Genomic DNA, 17395 nt, shown 5'->3' on the forward strand with positions numbered 1-17395 from the left:
TTCTTATATTCTGAGATTCACAGAGTAAAACTCTGGAGCTTTGTTATTAGAAGTTTGTTAATGTTTTCTCGCTCCTTTGTTAGATTTGGGATGCAGAGGGCTCTGCATGTAGTCTTGGTTTTTTTGTATTACAGTTTGAGCAAGAGTCAGGAAACAGGTATTGGAAAAGTTGGAAAAAAGTTATTTCAGATAACTCCCCAGAGATACGGCAAAAATTCTTCTCTGTTCAGAATGATATTTCAGTCATGTATCAGCAATAAGGTATTTCCTGTCAGAGTAGCGAGTGTGGCCTGCTATGCCTACGGGACACTCAGGGTTCCATAGAGGAGCAATTAAAAATTGTGATACTCACAGTATCTTGAAGCAAAAGTATAGCCATTTTATATGCTCCTAATTTATGTATATGTCTCTGTGTCTAATATATTGCTGGTAGGATAGATTTTCTACTGATGTTACTCCCTGATGTTATACTTTAGTAATGTTTTTTGAAATCCTAAGCTATTTTGCTTTAAGTTTGCTGCTTTGTCTTGTTCATGCTAACTTATTATGCGACTTTATTATTATTTATTTAATTATGAAATTGGTAGCTGAAAAAAACCCCAAACCACTGGAAACCAAACTACATAGTACAATATGTAGTCGGTTTAGTTTTCTGAGTGTTTCATAGGTACTGATACATCAGTAGACTGTTTAACTGGATTTTAATGTAAAAGAGAGAAATCCCAGTGAAGGTCCATCTCCATCACATCAGCTTCAAAGTCAGTGGGTTAACGGGGGGACATTATTTTGTTACAGAGTTTCCACACAGCTCATTAATATCCATTAGCAGGCCCAATTTGCCTAAAACAAGTATCTGTAGATGTTCAGTGTGGGAGCCATACTAAACCTTTTAATCTGCTTCCTTCCAGAAGAAAAATTGTCTGTTCCCGTAAGAAAACATTATTCTTGTTAGCGACAAATAGTCTGTCCTATTTTGTTAAAACTGGAAGTTACTTTGTCCTATGGGCTTTCCAGTGTGTTATTCTTCTTTCTTTTCCTCTTGCATTGGTTTATAAGTTCTGCATGTAAAATTCTATGTTTCATGGAGCTGACACTTTCTATATAATAAATTGCAAATATGTGGCTTTAGATTAGTGGAGCTTATGTCAGGTGAAAAAATACCATCATGACAAACAGTAAGTAGGCTGCTTGCAATTTCACGAGCTTGCTTTGACCTTGCTGACCACAAAAGCTCAAAAATGTCAGGAAGGAAAACTTTTATGTATTAGACTGGATATTCTGTAACAAGTGTGGAAAATCTGTTTGGTTTTGTCTTTACACAACATGGAGAGTCACAGGTTATTGTCCAAGCAATGCTTTTCCATATTTATTTGGTAACAGTGGTTTTGGATGGGTTTTTTTGGCTTTAACAAATGTTTGTAACTCATGGCTTTTAGGTATAATTTCCAGAAAACAGTGAAGGATATAAAAATTTAAGCGCTCTCATTAATTTCTATGGCCTTCCTGAGTGAAAAGCTTTGCTAGTGCTTAACTGACTGTTTCCAAGGGAGAGTCAAAAGTCAGATTTCTTGCTGCTGGGCTCTCTGAAAAATGAGTTAAACTGAATCTCCAGGTGCAAATATCTTAACTTTAAAAGTTGACTTGGACAGTCCAGCTCTAAAGGCCATTGTTTCCCTAGAATATGATTTATCGCTGGCACTTAGGTTTATTGTTTTTAAGGATTACAGCCACTGTGTCTCTGTAATTCCCTTTTACAGAGTATTTTCAGCTGTATGGCAGGAATCCTAGTCTTACAGACAAAAATTAATTGTCATCATGCATCTATAAAAATCAATAGTGTCAGTTGTGTGTCCCTGAGAAATGCAAAATGAGTAAAATAATAAGCTCAGAAATAGTACAGTGAACTGTCTGAATGCTGGCTGTGTGTCTATATATGTTATATAAGCATCCCAAGTGCCGTTAACTGTAACATCAAACTGGCTACAGATGCCGTAGTTCAGTGGAACGTTTTTGCATGATAAAGTTATGGGAAGAGTTATGGGGAGTGTTTATAAATCCTTTTTATTCTGAAGACCATAATTTAATGAGTGGTGAGACTTCAGATGTGCTAAACCAAGTAACAATGTGCTATTGTTGTTATTGCGAGATAAACATGGAGTATGTGGAAGAGTATTCAAGTAGTCTTGCTAGTCATGCCATTGTGGGAGTTGTTAGGCCTGGCAGGAGCATATAAAATGGCCGTTTAGTCTTTGAAGAGGAAGACACATGCTGTGGTGTTCATGCTTTCATTTTCTGCAGGTATGTTGGACTTCCTTCCTTCTCTCTTAAAGCTGATTGACATTAATGTTCTGTACTTTGAGGTGCTGGTTCTGAGTTTGACAACCGTTTGAAACAAACCCAGAACTGCGAAACTCTTCAATTTATCTTGTTTCTTTCCACTGTCATAAAATTAAGCGTAATGAGCAATCAGTAAGAGACAACCCCTTGCTCACAGGATCAGATCATAGCAAACTGCCTGTGTAATTCTAGGCAGCCAAGATGGAATCTTGATTCCACTGAAATTAATGGCAAAACTCACATCAACATCAATTGAACCATCTCATTACAAAGTTGGCTTAACAGCAAATACTAGAAAAACAGGCTCTAAAGCTCAATCTTTTGAATGTAAACTATTTCTGTTTGTCACTTTTGCTGTACATATTGAGAATACTACATAAATTTAGATTGCTGATACATGATAAAATTAATATATAATACCATACTAGCAGCTAAAAGAAGTTTCATGGTATCACCAAAGTTAGAGATGGAAAATATCTCTTAGGCCATCTAATCCAACCCTTTTTCCAGGTAAGATATTTTCCTGTTTTTTATTTTCTAGTGTTAATGGGCATTACACAGGAAAGATATGAACCTGTTGGATTGGGTCCAGAGGAGGGCCACCAAAATGATCAGAGGGATGGAACACCTCTCCTATGAGGACAGGCTGAGAAAGTTGAGGTTGTTCAGCCTGGAGAAGAGAAGGCTCCAGGAAGACCTTATTGCAGCCTTTCAGTACTTAAAGGGGGCTTGTAAGAAAGATGGGGACAAATTTTTTAACAGGGCCTGTGGTGATAGGACAAGGGGTAATGGTTTTAAACTAAAAGAGGGCAGATTCAGACTAGGTACAAGGAGGAAATTTTTTACAATGAGCATGGTGAGACACTGGAACAGGTTGCTCAGAGTGGTGGTAGATGCCCCACCTCTGGAAACATTCAAGGTCAGGTTGGATGAGGCTCTCAGCAATCTGACCTACTTGAAGATGTCCCTGCTCATTGCAGGGGGGTTGGACTAGACCTTTAAAGGTCCTTTCCAACCCAAACTATTCTATAATTCTGTGATTATCAACCAAACAATGCTTTACATGGTGCTGAAGATGTTTTGGCATATACCTGAGGGAACAAATGTTTCTACTTATACTTTAGAATATTGGAGCACTGTGTTTCTAACATCAGTGTCTTCTGAAGCTGCTGATAAAACTGGAAGAATAAAATGCTTCTCTATTAATTCTCTTCTCTCGTTTTTTTAATGGTTTACTGCCCCTTAAACAAAAGTAGCAAAGATCTCAGTTTATGTACTAGGCATTTGCCAACAGCAGGACTACAAGGGGAAATAAAGTTCAGCGGCACAGCAGAGGTGACACTTAGCCTAAGGGTGCCATTTACAGAAAGGGAACTAGACTGCATGTTAGTGCAGAATTGGTATTGAAACACTACAACTATTTAACTGTGTAATTTAGTCCTTTGGCTTTAATGGCCTTCCGGTACAGAAAGTCTGTCAGCTGTGGATCCAAGTATATGGTCTGTGGTCTGTAGGAGAATGTGTTCATATATACAGTATGAAAGAGGGGAGGGAGGAAGAAAAAAGACGTGAAGATAGGAACAAAGAGCAAATCCACAGTTAATTAATAATAAATCCTTTTTATTCTACACACAGTTAATATGCATTAATTAGTGTACTGGATATTAATTAATATAAGTTAATTTTCCCAAATTGTACTGGAGGCTCTTGTTGAAATTCTTCTAATCAAATGTTGATGTATGGTCTATGAGGGGTAGCAACTGATCCTGTCCTTTGTATTCACTACTGACAACTGGGTTTTGATCTTGGGATCCTGGAGCTATTTTTTAGGCCACTAATCCTTGCTGATCTTATAACTACTTCTCAGGCCATTGATTTTGTGCTCTGCCACACAGAACAAGAACAAATCAACTAAATAAAAAATGAAAACAGCAGTAAGAGAGTCCTTGTTATGAGGATTGGGAGGGAATACACAAGATCATTTCTAGTCTTTGGAGGGGGGGGAAAAAGAGTAATAAATGAGTTGTCCAAAGTTACAGGGAAAGAGGACCTGCATCCAAATGACTCTTCCCTCCACTTTTTATTTGAAAGCAGTGAACTGTGATTTGTAAATGTACTGCCACCTTACATATATGCTGCTGCTTCTTCTCCCCTAGGGGCTGCGAATTATTTTTTCAGATGCTTCCAGGCTTATCTTCAGAATGAGTGCTTCTAGCCATGTGAGAGCTACTCTCCGGATCTATGCAGAGAGTTACGAAAAGGATCCCAGCCAACACAATAAGGAACCACAGGTAATGCAATAGCATTGTAGTGAGTCAATAAGTAATGCACTTCCTCTGTAATAGCAGTGGCTACAGGTTTTCATCTTTAATCAGAAGGAAGACTCAGCACTTTCACCCCTGTTTACTGTGTTTGTGGATGATTTTCCTAATCGTGTGACTATACATGTTTTGAGGCAGGACCATAAGTTTTAATATATGTTTGTGTAATATCTAACACAACAGGCATGTCAAGGGCTGAGATGCCTGGTGATAAATGCTGGGCAATGATTTTAGTCTGTTAAGAGAAACCATGCTAGTTTTAATTTTTCACTCTTTTTTTTTTTGCAACTGTTGTAATCTGAGTTATAGAACAATATTTTAAAAAAGATAATTATTTTTCAAGCAGGTTATCTGGGGATCACTTAGTTATGGCATCCTAGGGATTACTCACAATGAGAGTACAATTAGGATATACAGATGCCAGAGTCTAAACAAGGTAGGGATTCCTTGTAAGGGAAAGGCTTGCAGCTGTCTGAGAATTATCTCATATCATAACCAGACTCTTTCCTAAGAAGAGTGAAGGTTGAGAGCAAGTTGCAGTACAGTCCAGGAGTCACCTAAAACAATTCATAATACAAATGACATTTCAAACTCTCAGATTTTTCCCAGTAAAACACCTTCGTGCTGTGATATACAACAAGAAAGGGCTAAGGATGTTTCATGGAAGAGAGGATAAGCATTTGGCTTGTAGTAAATCAACACCTTGTAGTTTGAAGTCCCATGTAGTTGTGTATTCATGACTGGAATGAAAATACAAATTTCCCAAAACATAAAAGCTGTCAAATGCATTTGAACCCTAGGTAAATGTTTGACATTATTTTTTCACCAGATTCCCACCATAAACTTAGCGAGTTTTTTCTTATGCTCTTAAACAATTGTCTGTCAGTCATGAAAAGTGCTTCAATTTTTCTAGAAATGTTGCAGGCTCCATTCCTGCAGATATGATCTATTAATTTTATTTGCATTTTCTTAAAGTAACAGTTTGCATCCCCAGTAACTCCTTGGATAGGTTACTCAGAATGTTAAGCCTTCAAGAGACTAAAGGACCATTTTTAAGCAATTTTACTGTTTTTCTGTGCATTGAAGTTTAGACAGCTAGCGGGGTCATAAATAGATTTTGACCAAGGAAGAACACTGTTACAACCCCATTTGCACTTGATACTCTTTTGGGTTTACGTGGCAAGGTTTTGGTAGCGAGGGGACTGCAGGGGTGGCTTCTGTGAGAAGACACCAGAAGCTGCCCCCATGTCAAACAGAGCCAGTTCCAGCTGGCTCCTAGGTGGAGCTACCACTAGCCAATGCTGAGCCAAACAGCAATGTTGGTAGCCCCTCTGTGATAACATAATTAAGAAGAGTAAAAACCACTGTGCAACAGCAGCAGGGAGGGAGGATTGAGAGTATGTGGGAGAAACAACTCTGCAGACACCAAGGTCAGTGGAGAATGGAGGGAGAGTGATAGAGCGGCTTGGTGGGCACCTGGCAGTCAGCCAAAGTTAATGCATCCCAGCTATGTCAAATTTTGTTACAGCACAAACTGTTTATCAGTTTCAATTCAGCTGACCATTTTAAGTATCGTTCTTTGTGCTATGTAGGCAAGGCATAGATGAAATGAAAATAAGTTATGATAAGTGACAGGCTAAGAGTTCATTTTAGAGGTTTGCAGTGCGCTTACAGTAACCTTGTGATACATGACTCAAAAAGTGGGATCTGAACATGCTTCCTGTCTAATGAATCCCAACAAAAAATACTAGAAAACAATAAAGCATATACTTGCAGCATTCATCTACCTAAACTTTTGACCATTTAATTACAAGTGACCATGTGCCTTTTAAAATGGAACCTTTTTTGCATCCACAGATTGTTCTACTTTAGTTGTTACAAGGTATGAGAGAAGTGACATGCCAGCAGAGTTTAGGCTTGTGTGTTTCCTGAAGTAACCTACAATCAATGCCCAGTATTTAACACTTGTTTTTTTAAATGAGTGGAAATAGCAAAAGTTCTCAGAATTTTCCAGTTGTGAAGAGACTAGACTGAGGGAGCAGAGATTATCCTCAGAAAATGAGGAATGTGCTACTGTTACATTTCATCTCTGTTCTGCATGGATTTGCTTGAGAGAGGTGCATAAAGTTCACTGCAAGGTCTAGCAGCCTTACCAGCAACACAGACTATGTCCAGGGAGCAGCACGAGTGGGGCTGCTGCACAAGGTGATAGGAGCCAGGCACCCTGACCAGCTACAGCTCAGGCAGTGCCCTCATTGTCCAGGGAGCAGTTCCACAGCAGCCAAGTGGAGCAGGCAGACCAAGGCTCTCGTAACAAGCTAACAGGCTCCATTGACCATCCCAGACAAGGCAAGTGATGGGTCAGGTTCAGGAGCAGCAGGAGATGGAACCAGAGACAGGGCTGGAGACAAGGCAACAGTGTGGGTCCATCCAGGATACAGGGTCAGAGTCAGAACTGGAGACAAGCTACAACATACATCCAAGGGGTCCTTCAGGGAGGGAAGCTACCCATAGCACAGGTCTGAGGTCCACCCAGGCAGCAGAGCCAGAGATGAGTCTGGAGACAAGCACTTCTGTTAGTTCAGGCAGGGACTAACACCCTTGGGGCAGGCTGAAATGGGCTGTGTGAGCCTGTGGGCAGGGTGCAGGGGGGAGTCCTCAGGGGAGACTGGGCAGGGCCAATAGGGTTTATCACTGCGCTCAGGGCTTTCAGAGTCTGGTCTTTTATTCTAGACATGAAAAGGGTCTGTTATTCCTAGGGACAGAAAAAAAGGCTGGAAGGTTTTTTTTCTACACATGTACCAAAGCCTGTCAGATTGTTACACTTCTGGCTGTTTATCCAGGATATGCACTAGTAAACAGATAATCCCAGGGGTAGAAATGTCATTGCCTTGAAACTTGTTGCAGGGACTTTCCTGCATTCATGCAGTGCAGACAGACATTTTAACATCCAGACTGCCTCAGGAAATACATAGTGCTGTAAACACCCTCCTCCTCTCTTGCCATGTGCACAAAATCTGGGACAAATAGCAGTTTCATCTTGATTAATACAATAAATTCTTTCTCTGGTTTCCCATTGTATAGTATTGCACAATTCCCACTGCTCCTGTTTCCTTACCCTGGCTGGATACATTGCCAATAACATGAGTGCATTAGGACCTGCAAGGTCATAGATTGTATCTCGCAGGCAGATGGTGGATTTCAAGGGAGTACATAAATTTGATTTCAGGAGATCCTCATGTTAGTACAAAAATAATTAAAGATTTCTCAGGAGAACATTTGATAATCTTTAGTGGAATATATGGAAGAGAGTGAATAGCAAACGCCTTTTTCAGAAAACAGCATTGCTGTAGAAGGGCAGCATAGATTTCCTGATATTGTAATTCCTTTATTGTTTAGTTTGCTTTGAGATTCATACTGACATGTGTACACCTAGACGAGCTGTGACAGATTTGAAGTTTTAAGTGCTTTGTTTCCTATTTACTTTCAGTAATAGGGGCATAGTCAACATATTCATAAGTGACCAGCTATTCCAAGAGCACTGACATAAAGAAGTATGTAAAGTATATACCTTAAATATAGTATTTAAGGACATTGTTGCATTTGGAATAAATGCTTATTTTTCTTTAACTGTAGTTGATCTTTGTAATTGGATAGATGACTTCATGTAGCTTCTGTATCATTGCACTCTGCCTGGATCAGCTGATCAGGAAAAACTCTCTTCCATACTTTTTATATCATAAAGCAAGACATAAAATTATTTGATGGTTGGCTGCTTAAGTAAATACTTGGTTGCTTCTCCTTATTGCACCACCTCCCTCCAGTACCTTCTTTTCATTGTTTACATAGACAAGTGGAAGATGAATGCTTTGCATTGCTCCATGTTTTTGCCTGGTGACAATTCCAGTCAATACCTGAAGCGGAAGGCAGAAATACCTTGAGATAGATTTTTGGCTCTTTTTCACAAGAAATAAACCTCCCTGTCTTGATAGACAACTCATTTGTATTGGAAAGTACAGTGCCATTTTGTGGAATCATTGTGGTAACTAGCTTGAGTTTGCCTCATATGAGCATCCGTTTTTCTCCCCTTTCCTTTCAGACAAAGCCTTTTCCAAAATTAATCAGCCAAATTTTCAGCAGTTTTCAAGTTTTTCCAGTTTGCTTCTGTTCTCTTTGACAGTGTAACTGCTGATGATGAATCTTCCGGAGATAAGCAGAAGTCTAAACCACACCTTCCAATATGTATGCTGACATATGCATATTGTTCTGAAACACCAGTATGACATTATGGCACTTTCTGAATTAAGTGTTAACTGAGACATATTGTAAAGACAATATATACAAGTACATTTCTTTTAAAAACAACAGTTCACTTGAGTTGGACAGGATTAATCATTCACATTAGAGGTGCTGTACTTCTGTGGATGGCCATAACTCCCTTCCCACAAAAGGTTAGACCAGATGATTTTTGGAGCTCCCTTCCAACCTGGGCTGTTCTGTGATGAACTCTAGTCCAGCATAAAATTTGGACAACAATCTGTAACAAGGCTCGATATCATCCAAGTTCAACTACTGTGAGAGTGCTAGCTGTAGTTCCTACTTTGGTTTGATACCTAACAGAAAGCCTGGCATCCTCTGAAGCACCATTGGGGCTGCTCAAAGCTGTGCCTTTTAGTTTTGGCCCCAGGGAGCCATTCAAGTGAGTAGTGCTCAGGTGAAGCTCTCCTCATACTATGTTGTGCTTCAGTACTCTGTAACTCTGCATAAGTCTTATGGGAAGAGCTGATTTTCAGGCCTTATTGCCTTTAAGTGTATATTTTCCTTCAGAAACATTAGAGCTTTGTCGTGGTTTAACCCCAGCCAGCAACTAAGCACCATGCAGACACTCACTCACTTCCCCCCCATCCAGTGGGATGGGGGAGAAAATCGGGAGAAGAAGTAAAACTCGTGGGTTGAGATAAGAACGGTTTGATAGAACAGAAAAGAAGAAACTAATAATGATAATGATAACACTAATAAAATGACAACAGTAGTAATAAAAGGATTGAAATGAACAAATGATGCGCAGGGCAATTGCTCACCACCCAGCCAGTCCCCGAGCGGCGAATCCCTGCCCCCCCACTTCCCAGTTCCTAAACTAGATGGGACGTCCCATGGTATGGAATACACCATTGGCCAGTTTGGGTCAGGTGCCCTGGCTGGGCATGAGAAGCTGAAAAATCCTTGACTATAGTCTAAACACTACTGAGCAACAACTGAAAACATCAGTGTTATCAACATTCTTCACATACTGAACTCAAAACATAGCACTGTACCAGCTACTAGGAAGACAGTTAACTCTATCCCAGCTGAAGCCAGGACAAGCTTTCATAAGAGCATTCTTGTAACCAGACAGAACCGAGGCTTGTAAGGACCTTTTGTTCCAATTTGTATGTAGGCCAAACAGTAGCTATTAATGAATGTAAGGGTCACACAAATCTTATTTTAGTAGCCTCTTTCATACAATTAACTGGTAATACTTTCCACCTAGAATAAATTAAGCATAGTCAACAGCCTGATCAACAACATAAGAGTCCAAGGGAAAGTAGTAAAATATGCCAATGATTAGAAGTCCAGGGTCATAGACTAATGTTAATAGCAGTGGCTTCTGGCTGTTGAATGATCCATTGAAGGAAATTGGCAGAAGCAGCTTCATGGTCACTGGGGAGATAGGAGTGGCTACTTTGTTTCTGTGAGTAGTTCAGTTCTTCCTATAAGCCAGTATCAACAGGAGTGAAAATCAGGAGCAATAAAGAAAAATGACCATCATGCTCTGTGCAAAGTATATTAAAAACAATTCAATATAAGCTTTGTAAAATTACGTAATTTATAGTGGTGCAATCTAGTTCCAAAACAAAGTCTTAAAAACAATGCCCAATGCTCTTCTAAAACTGGAATGTTCCCCTTCGAATGGAAGACCACTGTGTTGATGCTCCTTGTCACTGGTGATGCCCCTCATCACTGTGCATTCCTGAGAAAATTGCTTTTCAGCTAACTTGGAGGATTTCCTTAGAAAGACAATTTCTTTGGTTTTAACCAGTCAAATAGGCATCCACCTAGCAATTTCAGGAAGTTCAGTTTATTATAACAAATGACAGACGTTTATCTAAAGTCTTGGACCTTTATGCATTGGCATGTATCTTTTTCTAAAGTTAATAGAGTTATTAGCTGTGCTAAATTTAACACGGATGGAAAATCTAGAGATACGTTCAATGGGCATGAAGTACTAAAGTAAGAGTTTATTGACCTTTAGGCTCAATTATAACCTCATTTTATAGGTCAAATCATTGTTGTGTACAGATCCTGACACATGGTTAATATCTTCTTGTCCTTTGACTAGCCACCTGGATATATTATTGAACTTGGATAAGATTCAAACAGGAAGTTTCATACACAAAGACCAAGAAAGAAATGACTCATTATGCAGCGTTGTTTTGAATTGTTTTATTTGTAAATCCAATGTGTCCTTCAACAGCATGGTTGTGCTGCTGTTGCAGGATAAGTGCCCTGGGAATAGTGTACTGAGTAATCTGGATTGTTCTGAATATGTACTAACTAGCTCTGTTTACAGTATGTTATTGTTCATTATGTGAATTGCAACAGCAATAAACAGGTGTTGTCATAGACCTATGCAGTCTGTGTCAGGTACTCTTTAAACAGGATGCAGTGAATCACAAATGCTGCAGTTAAGTGTGCCAAAGACTAGTGAACTATGTGCTAGTTAGCTACAGAATCATTAGATTAGCAGTAGCCAAGCAAAGATTTTGGGGCAGGAGTTGTTTCTTTGTATTTTTGTCCAAAAAGGCATGCCAATTAAAAGAGAAATCATTGTGATAAAAAGTGTCTTGGTCATCAAAGACTGAATTTCTGAAACAATTTTTGAATGGCAAATAGCAGAGGAAAAAACAAACTGATTTTCATATACCTTGGTTGGTATATGAAAGGATTATGATTATATATGATTGTGTGTATATATATATATAGATTATATAAAGTGATTGTTTATAGTGTGAGTTTGTACAAGAGCAGGGAACTGAAATCAATAACCAAGAAGTCCTTGTGTCCAATATCACTTAACAGGGATAAAATTAAAGGTTTCTCTATGGTTCTGTCAAGACATTCTTAGAACCCTAAGCACAAGTGCAGTTTGCTAGAGAATTATTGACTCTTTGTTTACTTTTGAAGGATTGTGTCCTTTAGCGTGGCTCTGATTGCCTATTCAAACATACAGTACGGTCCAGAGAAATCATATAAAGTTTTGCCTTTACTATTAACATTCATAAGATTTTCTTTGAAGGGACATAGGATATGGAGATTTCCATCTGTTTGATCACATTCTTAGGTAACACAGCATGTTTGTGCTATTCAAGTAATTTAGCTTCTGATTCTGCCCAAAGTCATACAGTGAACAAATTTTAAATCAGCTGGAACTGGGAAGGAACATAGGAAAAATACTCATGTGACAGTAATTATAAAATATTTCATAATCAAGGAAACGAGTTCATTAAACCTAATCTTCACTCAAAGCTCTTTGGATATACTAGAAAAGAATTAATCTGTTGCAAACGTAGATGTTTCCATGCCCCACTCAGTTTACATTTTCCTCCTGTCTTTTCACCCCTTACGCCTGCTCTCCTCTATTGCTTGGGGCAGAACAGGTGGCCTCCTGACCTTTAGTGTAGTTTTGTTTGAGTTAGCAGACAGACCATGCACAAGAGTAGAGATGTCAGTTTCCTTTTTCCCATGCCGTGTGTGCTGCTTCATGGTAATAAAGTGAACGCTACCAGTGCTGTGGATGTTACAGAGCCAGTCCAGTTTGTTCCACAATGAACCAGGCTATACACATTGCTTAGATATTCTAGGATGGGTGGTTGTAGCATAAACTTTTACCAAGACTTCTGTTTTTTGGAATGCAAGACCCAAGCAGGCACGCTGAGCTGAGCTGTGTGTTGAGCCCTTTTATGGCAGAAGCCCTGCAGGAGGTACAGCTGTGATGCCAGACTGTGTGATCGTAGTGCTGATCTCGCTTTGTAGTTATTGGAGTCCATTCTTTGTGCCTCTTCCATCACTTTAGTGTTGCTTTGTAAGTGTATTGGTTTGACTTTAAAGTACATTATAGCCAAAGGAAAAGCTCCTACTAGTAGGTAAGGCCTTCAAAACATGTTTTGGGGGATTTGCCCCTCTCTTCTGCCTTTCTTTTTCTTTCCCTTTGTTCATGTGGCAGTGATTCTGTTGCCCAGGTTACAAAGGGCTAACAGCAGCTCTAAGCAGTCACATGAAGCAAGGGAAAATGACCGGAGCAGGAAGAGTTAAGAAAGGAAGGAGTTATTTCTCAATTCCTCTGTGTCCTTTTTCCAGGACTTAGAGCTGTCTAAGTTACCCTGACCTCTCTAAGCAACCTTCTGTGTAATGTTTAAATGATAAAAAGAGAAGGACTGAGAATGTATTTAAGTGTTATGAGAGAAAAGGATTTCTAGCCCATGCCTGAAATGTCAAGGCTTATCTTAATTTATGCAATAACAATAACACCACCTAGCACTTAACAGCTTTTGGTGACTTCAAAGCATTCTGCAAGCATGTTTTTCTCAAGGCTACCTTTATGAACTGGAAAACTACTTTAATTGATACTAAAACTGATAGAAAGGCAGCTGAAGAGTAGAATTTGGGGTTTGACAGCAGTTTTTAGAGAGGGAAGATGCAGAGGTAGAAAACACTTGGTACATCATCTATCTTTACAGAGCTCCAAAACACTATAGCCCTTCTTTGACAACTACGTGCTGTACTAACCCTCTTGTTTATGTCTCTTTAATTTCGAGGCATTAACAATTGTTCCAGGGAAGTGAATTCTTCTGGAACAGGTAGTATTATGGCAGCTCTGCTTAGAAGTCTGTTGCAAGGTCTGAACGTTTGTTCTGAAGTAATTACTGTCTGAAGTGTCATTTTGATTTTTAGTAATTCAGGTGCCTAAATGCCTATGTAACAGTCACACAAGGTTTAGCCGATTGATGGTGGATCTTTGTCCCCAGTAGGACATTCTTTTAAGACTGGCTAACTGAGGTGGCCTTCCATTACCTCTCCCTGAGATCGCAGAATACAGGGAGCAAATGGTTTAGTGTTTAATGTTTTACAAATACTGACATATGTACAAATAATTGACCCTGTGTTCCTAGTGTTCTACCCTGTACATTCACTTGGGTGTATGTAAACCTGAGAGAGCCCAAAATAACACTGGTGGACATGATGCTGGATGCAAAATGCAGATCAGTACAGTAAGAGAAGACAGACCAGAAGTTTGAGAACTGTAAAAGAGAGTTGTAGTTACCTGGTGTTCACTAAAATGTTTGGATCCTGTTCGAGGGCATTACCATTCTCTGAGGTTTTTTTTGTTTTATTTTCCCCAGATAAATTCTGCAGAATTCTTTTCACTGATGAGACTGATGGGGCAACTTGTTTTTGAGACTTACATTGGACTGTGAAAAGTGATTTTGAGACCTATGGAAAATGTCCATACCTAGACTGTGTAAAACTCACCTACATTTGGTTTTCCTAACAAGACTGAAATTCAGCGCAGGCTTGGGGAGAGACTGAAGAGAAAGATTCACAAACTTTCCAGCCAAAGTCTAGTCAGATGGTTTTGCATCAGAACTGCATGAATTTTTTGATGAAAGTTGGCAAGTTTTAGCATGAGTGCTACACATAGTAGGTTTTCACAAGGTGTTTCTTGACATATAGATGGCATTTGTCCACCTATTCTGAGAAAAATATTTTCTAAAGCCAAACTCTAGACACATGCTGAGCTTTTAACCTGCAAGCAGGTACATTTTAGCCCTGCCTGAGCCTTTGGTAAACTGGATGCATCATGGGGCAAATCTTGTCTGAGAACTTGACTAGAAGAAAGGGAGTTTTATGGAATTTTCTTGCAAGATCACAGAGAGAAAAATGCTACATGAGCCAAGCAGGCATGATACCTCTGACAGCTCTGGTACAGATTATTCCTAAGCAAAGGGCTTTTCATTTTTATTTGCCTTATATTAGATATCTGCTTGTTTGATGTATTTCCTGGTATGAATAATAATTCCTACCAGTTATTTTTTTAGAGGTATAAATTATATCTGTTATTACTAAAGCAAAATTCTGATTGATTTAAGTCAGTTCTGTTAATTTTCAGTTCTTAAATTTTATCTAAAGGATAACATGCCATATCTCCCAAGCATTTTCCAAGAGATAAATATGTTATTAATGTACAGAGTGATTGCAATTGCCATTCTGAGTTGGCATGTCAATAGTAAAGTTTTACAATTTCTTAAGTAGAAAGAATCATTTGAAGAACATTTTAAAATCAAGATCTCTTTAAGATACAGAAGTCTTTCTGGAGCCTTATTAACTATAGATGATTGCTGGCTGGGATTTATCTTTTGCAACTGAAATGTAAACTATTCATTGCAGAGATAAAGCACTTTTTAAAAGGCATATACAGCTCTAGTTCCTTGTTATTCTGCCCTGCTTTTGCCATTCCAAAGAGAATGCACTTTTGGTTTTTTTATGGCTGCAGGATGAAGAATGTGTAGTTAAATTGAAATGTGAGAGGACAGAATTAAAATAGGACTTGCTCTGTTGAGAACCATGATTGTAACAAGCAGAATATTTAGTAGTAATTGGAACGACTTGGCAAAAGAGCAGCAGCTAAATTGTTTGTGCAAATGGGTGTCACATTAACTCATTTGATTCTGTGTTTTGTTCAAAGCATTGTGTAGTGGGGGTTTTTTGGTTTTGGTTTTTTTTTTTAATTCAGAGTGCATTTGTTGCGTAAAAAAGCAGGGTCAAGTAAAGCTGGTCAGTAGGGTTGCTTTTTAAATTTTCCTGTGCTTTATAGATTAAATAAGGAAAAGGTTTAGGGGAGTGCCAGAGGGACTTCAGATGCTTTCATCTTCTTTCAGTTCTCCTTAATCCATGTTGCTGGAGGGAAGGAGTGATATGGTCCAGACCTTATAAATTGGCACATTTTAATATTTACTTTTGCAGCATTTGCCCACAGATGCAAATTCGTGCTCCACATATTAATCTTCTCTGAGCATGTTTGACTTTAATGGACTTGTATTCTGCTTCAGTGATTATTCAGTAGATAGGTATCTACAAATACGGAGCCTTTTGTAAGATAGCATGGCAGACTGCTCACACTTGTGCATAACTAAGTTTGATCATAAACTCGCTTGACACCATTGGCATTCATGGTGTTATTCCATGACTCTGCTTGCACAGTTAGTTTGTCTCCTTACTCTTTTGATTTAACAGTCTGACCATTTGCATAAATAAAGCAAACACCCCATACTGTCAGAAAGTGTTAGGTAGCTGAAACATTCAAAATATTGATTATGTTAAGCTTATTAAAAAGATATCTGTAAATTTAAGCTCTGCAGAATTACTGCTTGTTTGATTTGATTTTTAAATCTGACAGGTTTAAAACCAGAATGTAGTTTATTTGAATGAGGCAGCAGGGGATAATCTTTGAGGGTCAGAAAATTACCTTACTAGTTTGGTAATCAAATATGTGATTCTCTGAAAAGATTGTTCTCACACAAAACTTAGTTCTGCCAGTTTGTCTTTGCATATCATTTAATTAACTGAGAGAAGATTCACTTGCCATTTGAAAAATTGTATTTTACTTGATTTTCACATGGTGCTATCATAGTTGTTACATGCACTCACCCATTTGGGCAGTTTCGTACATATGGCCATTTAATAAGGTCTGTAGCCTGAAACTTGAGACTTCATGCTGCTTTTGTTGGAATTTATCCTATTTAATACAATTACAGGTGATATTACTCAAAACACACTTCTGTGTTTCCTGTTAAGTTAATCGTTACAGTACCTTCTGACCCTAAGCTTCACAGTTTAAGTGTGTATAGGACGCCAAGTCTCATCTGCATGGCTTCCACTCATCAGAATAGAAATAATTCTACTTTTGTGATTTCTAGGTTGTTTTGTGCAGCAGATTTCACAAGAGCTCCACACACATAGACATTATCAGTATAGTATATTTACTGATTTCTCTTTTCTGTGTAGCTTAGGTATACTCAGTGCAACAGTTCACAAAACATATGCTCAGCATGATACTTCTTTATATCAAGTATGACAATATAGACATTGTAACTGTGTCAGTGTTTATTATTATTAAGTGATTTACTATTATTATATAATATTACAGTTAAAAGGGGGATTTATAAATATAAGATGCCTATTGATATTTGTGCTTTATGTAATTCAATGTATTTATTCCTCTTTAGGCTGTCCTGAGTCCTCTTATAGCAATCGCACTGAAAATATCTCAGATTCATGAGAGGACAGGGCGAAAGGGACCCACTGTCATCACCTGAAGCCACGGAAGATTGTTAAACCAGGGCCAAAAGAGGAACAGCAAGGAAGAGACAGGACCTTGCTGAAACATGTTAGCCATTTGTGCCTTGTATGATTTTAAAAGTTTTCTTGGGGATAGAGGTAGGGTGGGAAGAAAAATTCAATATAATATTAAGCATATTAATTTGCATTGATCTCCAAATACAATAGTGTATTGACTTCTTTGTTTTACCTGCAATAACTTAATTTCAGATAACAATATAACCAAAGAAGGAGGCCTTAACCTTTAAATGTTGTCAGCAATGTGACAGAAAAGGAAAACTGCTTGTTTTTGAATGCTGTGA

At 38.6% G+C, this 17395-nt stretch overlaps 1 protein-coding gene across 1 annotated transcript in view; it reads left to right on the forward strand.

The window, feature by feature from the left end:
- The window catches only part of PGM5 (phosphoglucomutase 5), a 76896-nt gene extending 59588 nt beyond the window's left edge, over positions 1–17308 (forward strand). The window contains exons 10-11 of the mRNA XM_010582787.1: positions 4494–4628; positions 16982–17308. Of these exons, the coding sequence (XP_010581089.1) occupies positions 4494–4628; positions 16982–17071 (225 nt within the window). The 3' untranslated portion in view covers positions 17072–17308. The remainder of the gene's footprint in view (positions 1–4493; positions 4629–16981) is intronic.
- Positions 17309–17395: the final 87 nt, after the last annotated feature.

This window comes from Haliaeetus leucocephalus, unplaced genomic scaffold (assembly GCF_000737465.1).
Source record: "Haliaeetus leucocephalus isolate CR32 unplaced genomic scaffold, Haliaeetus_leucocephalus-4.0 Scaffold849, whole genome shotgun sequence".
NCBI lineage: Eukaryota > Metazoa > Chordata > Aves > Accipitriformes > Accipitridae > Haliaeetus > Haliaeetus leucocephalus.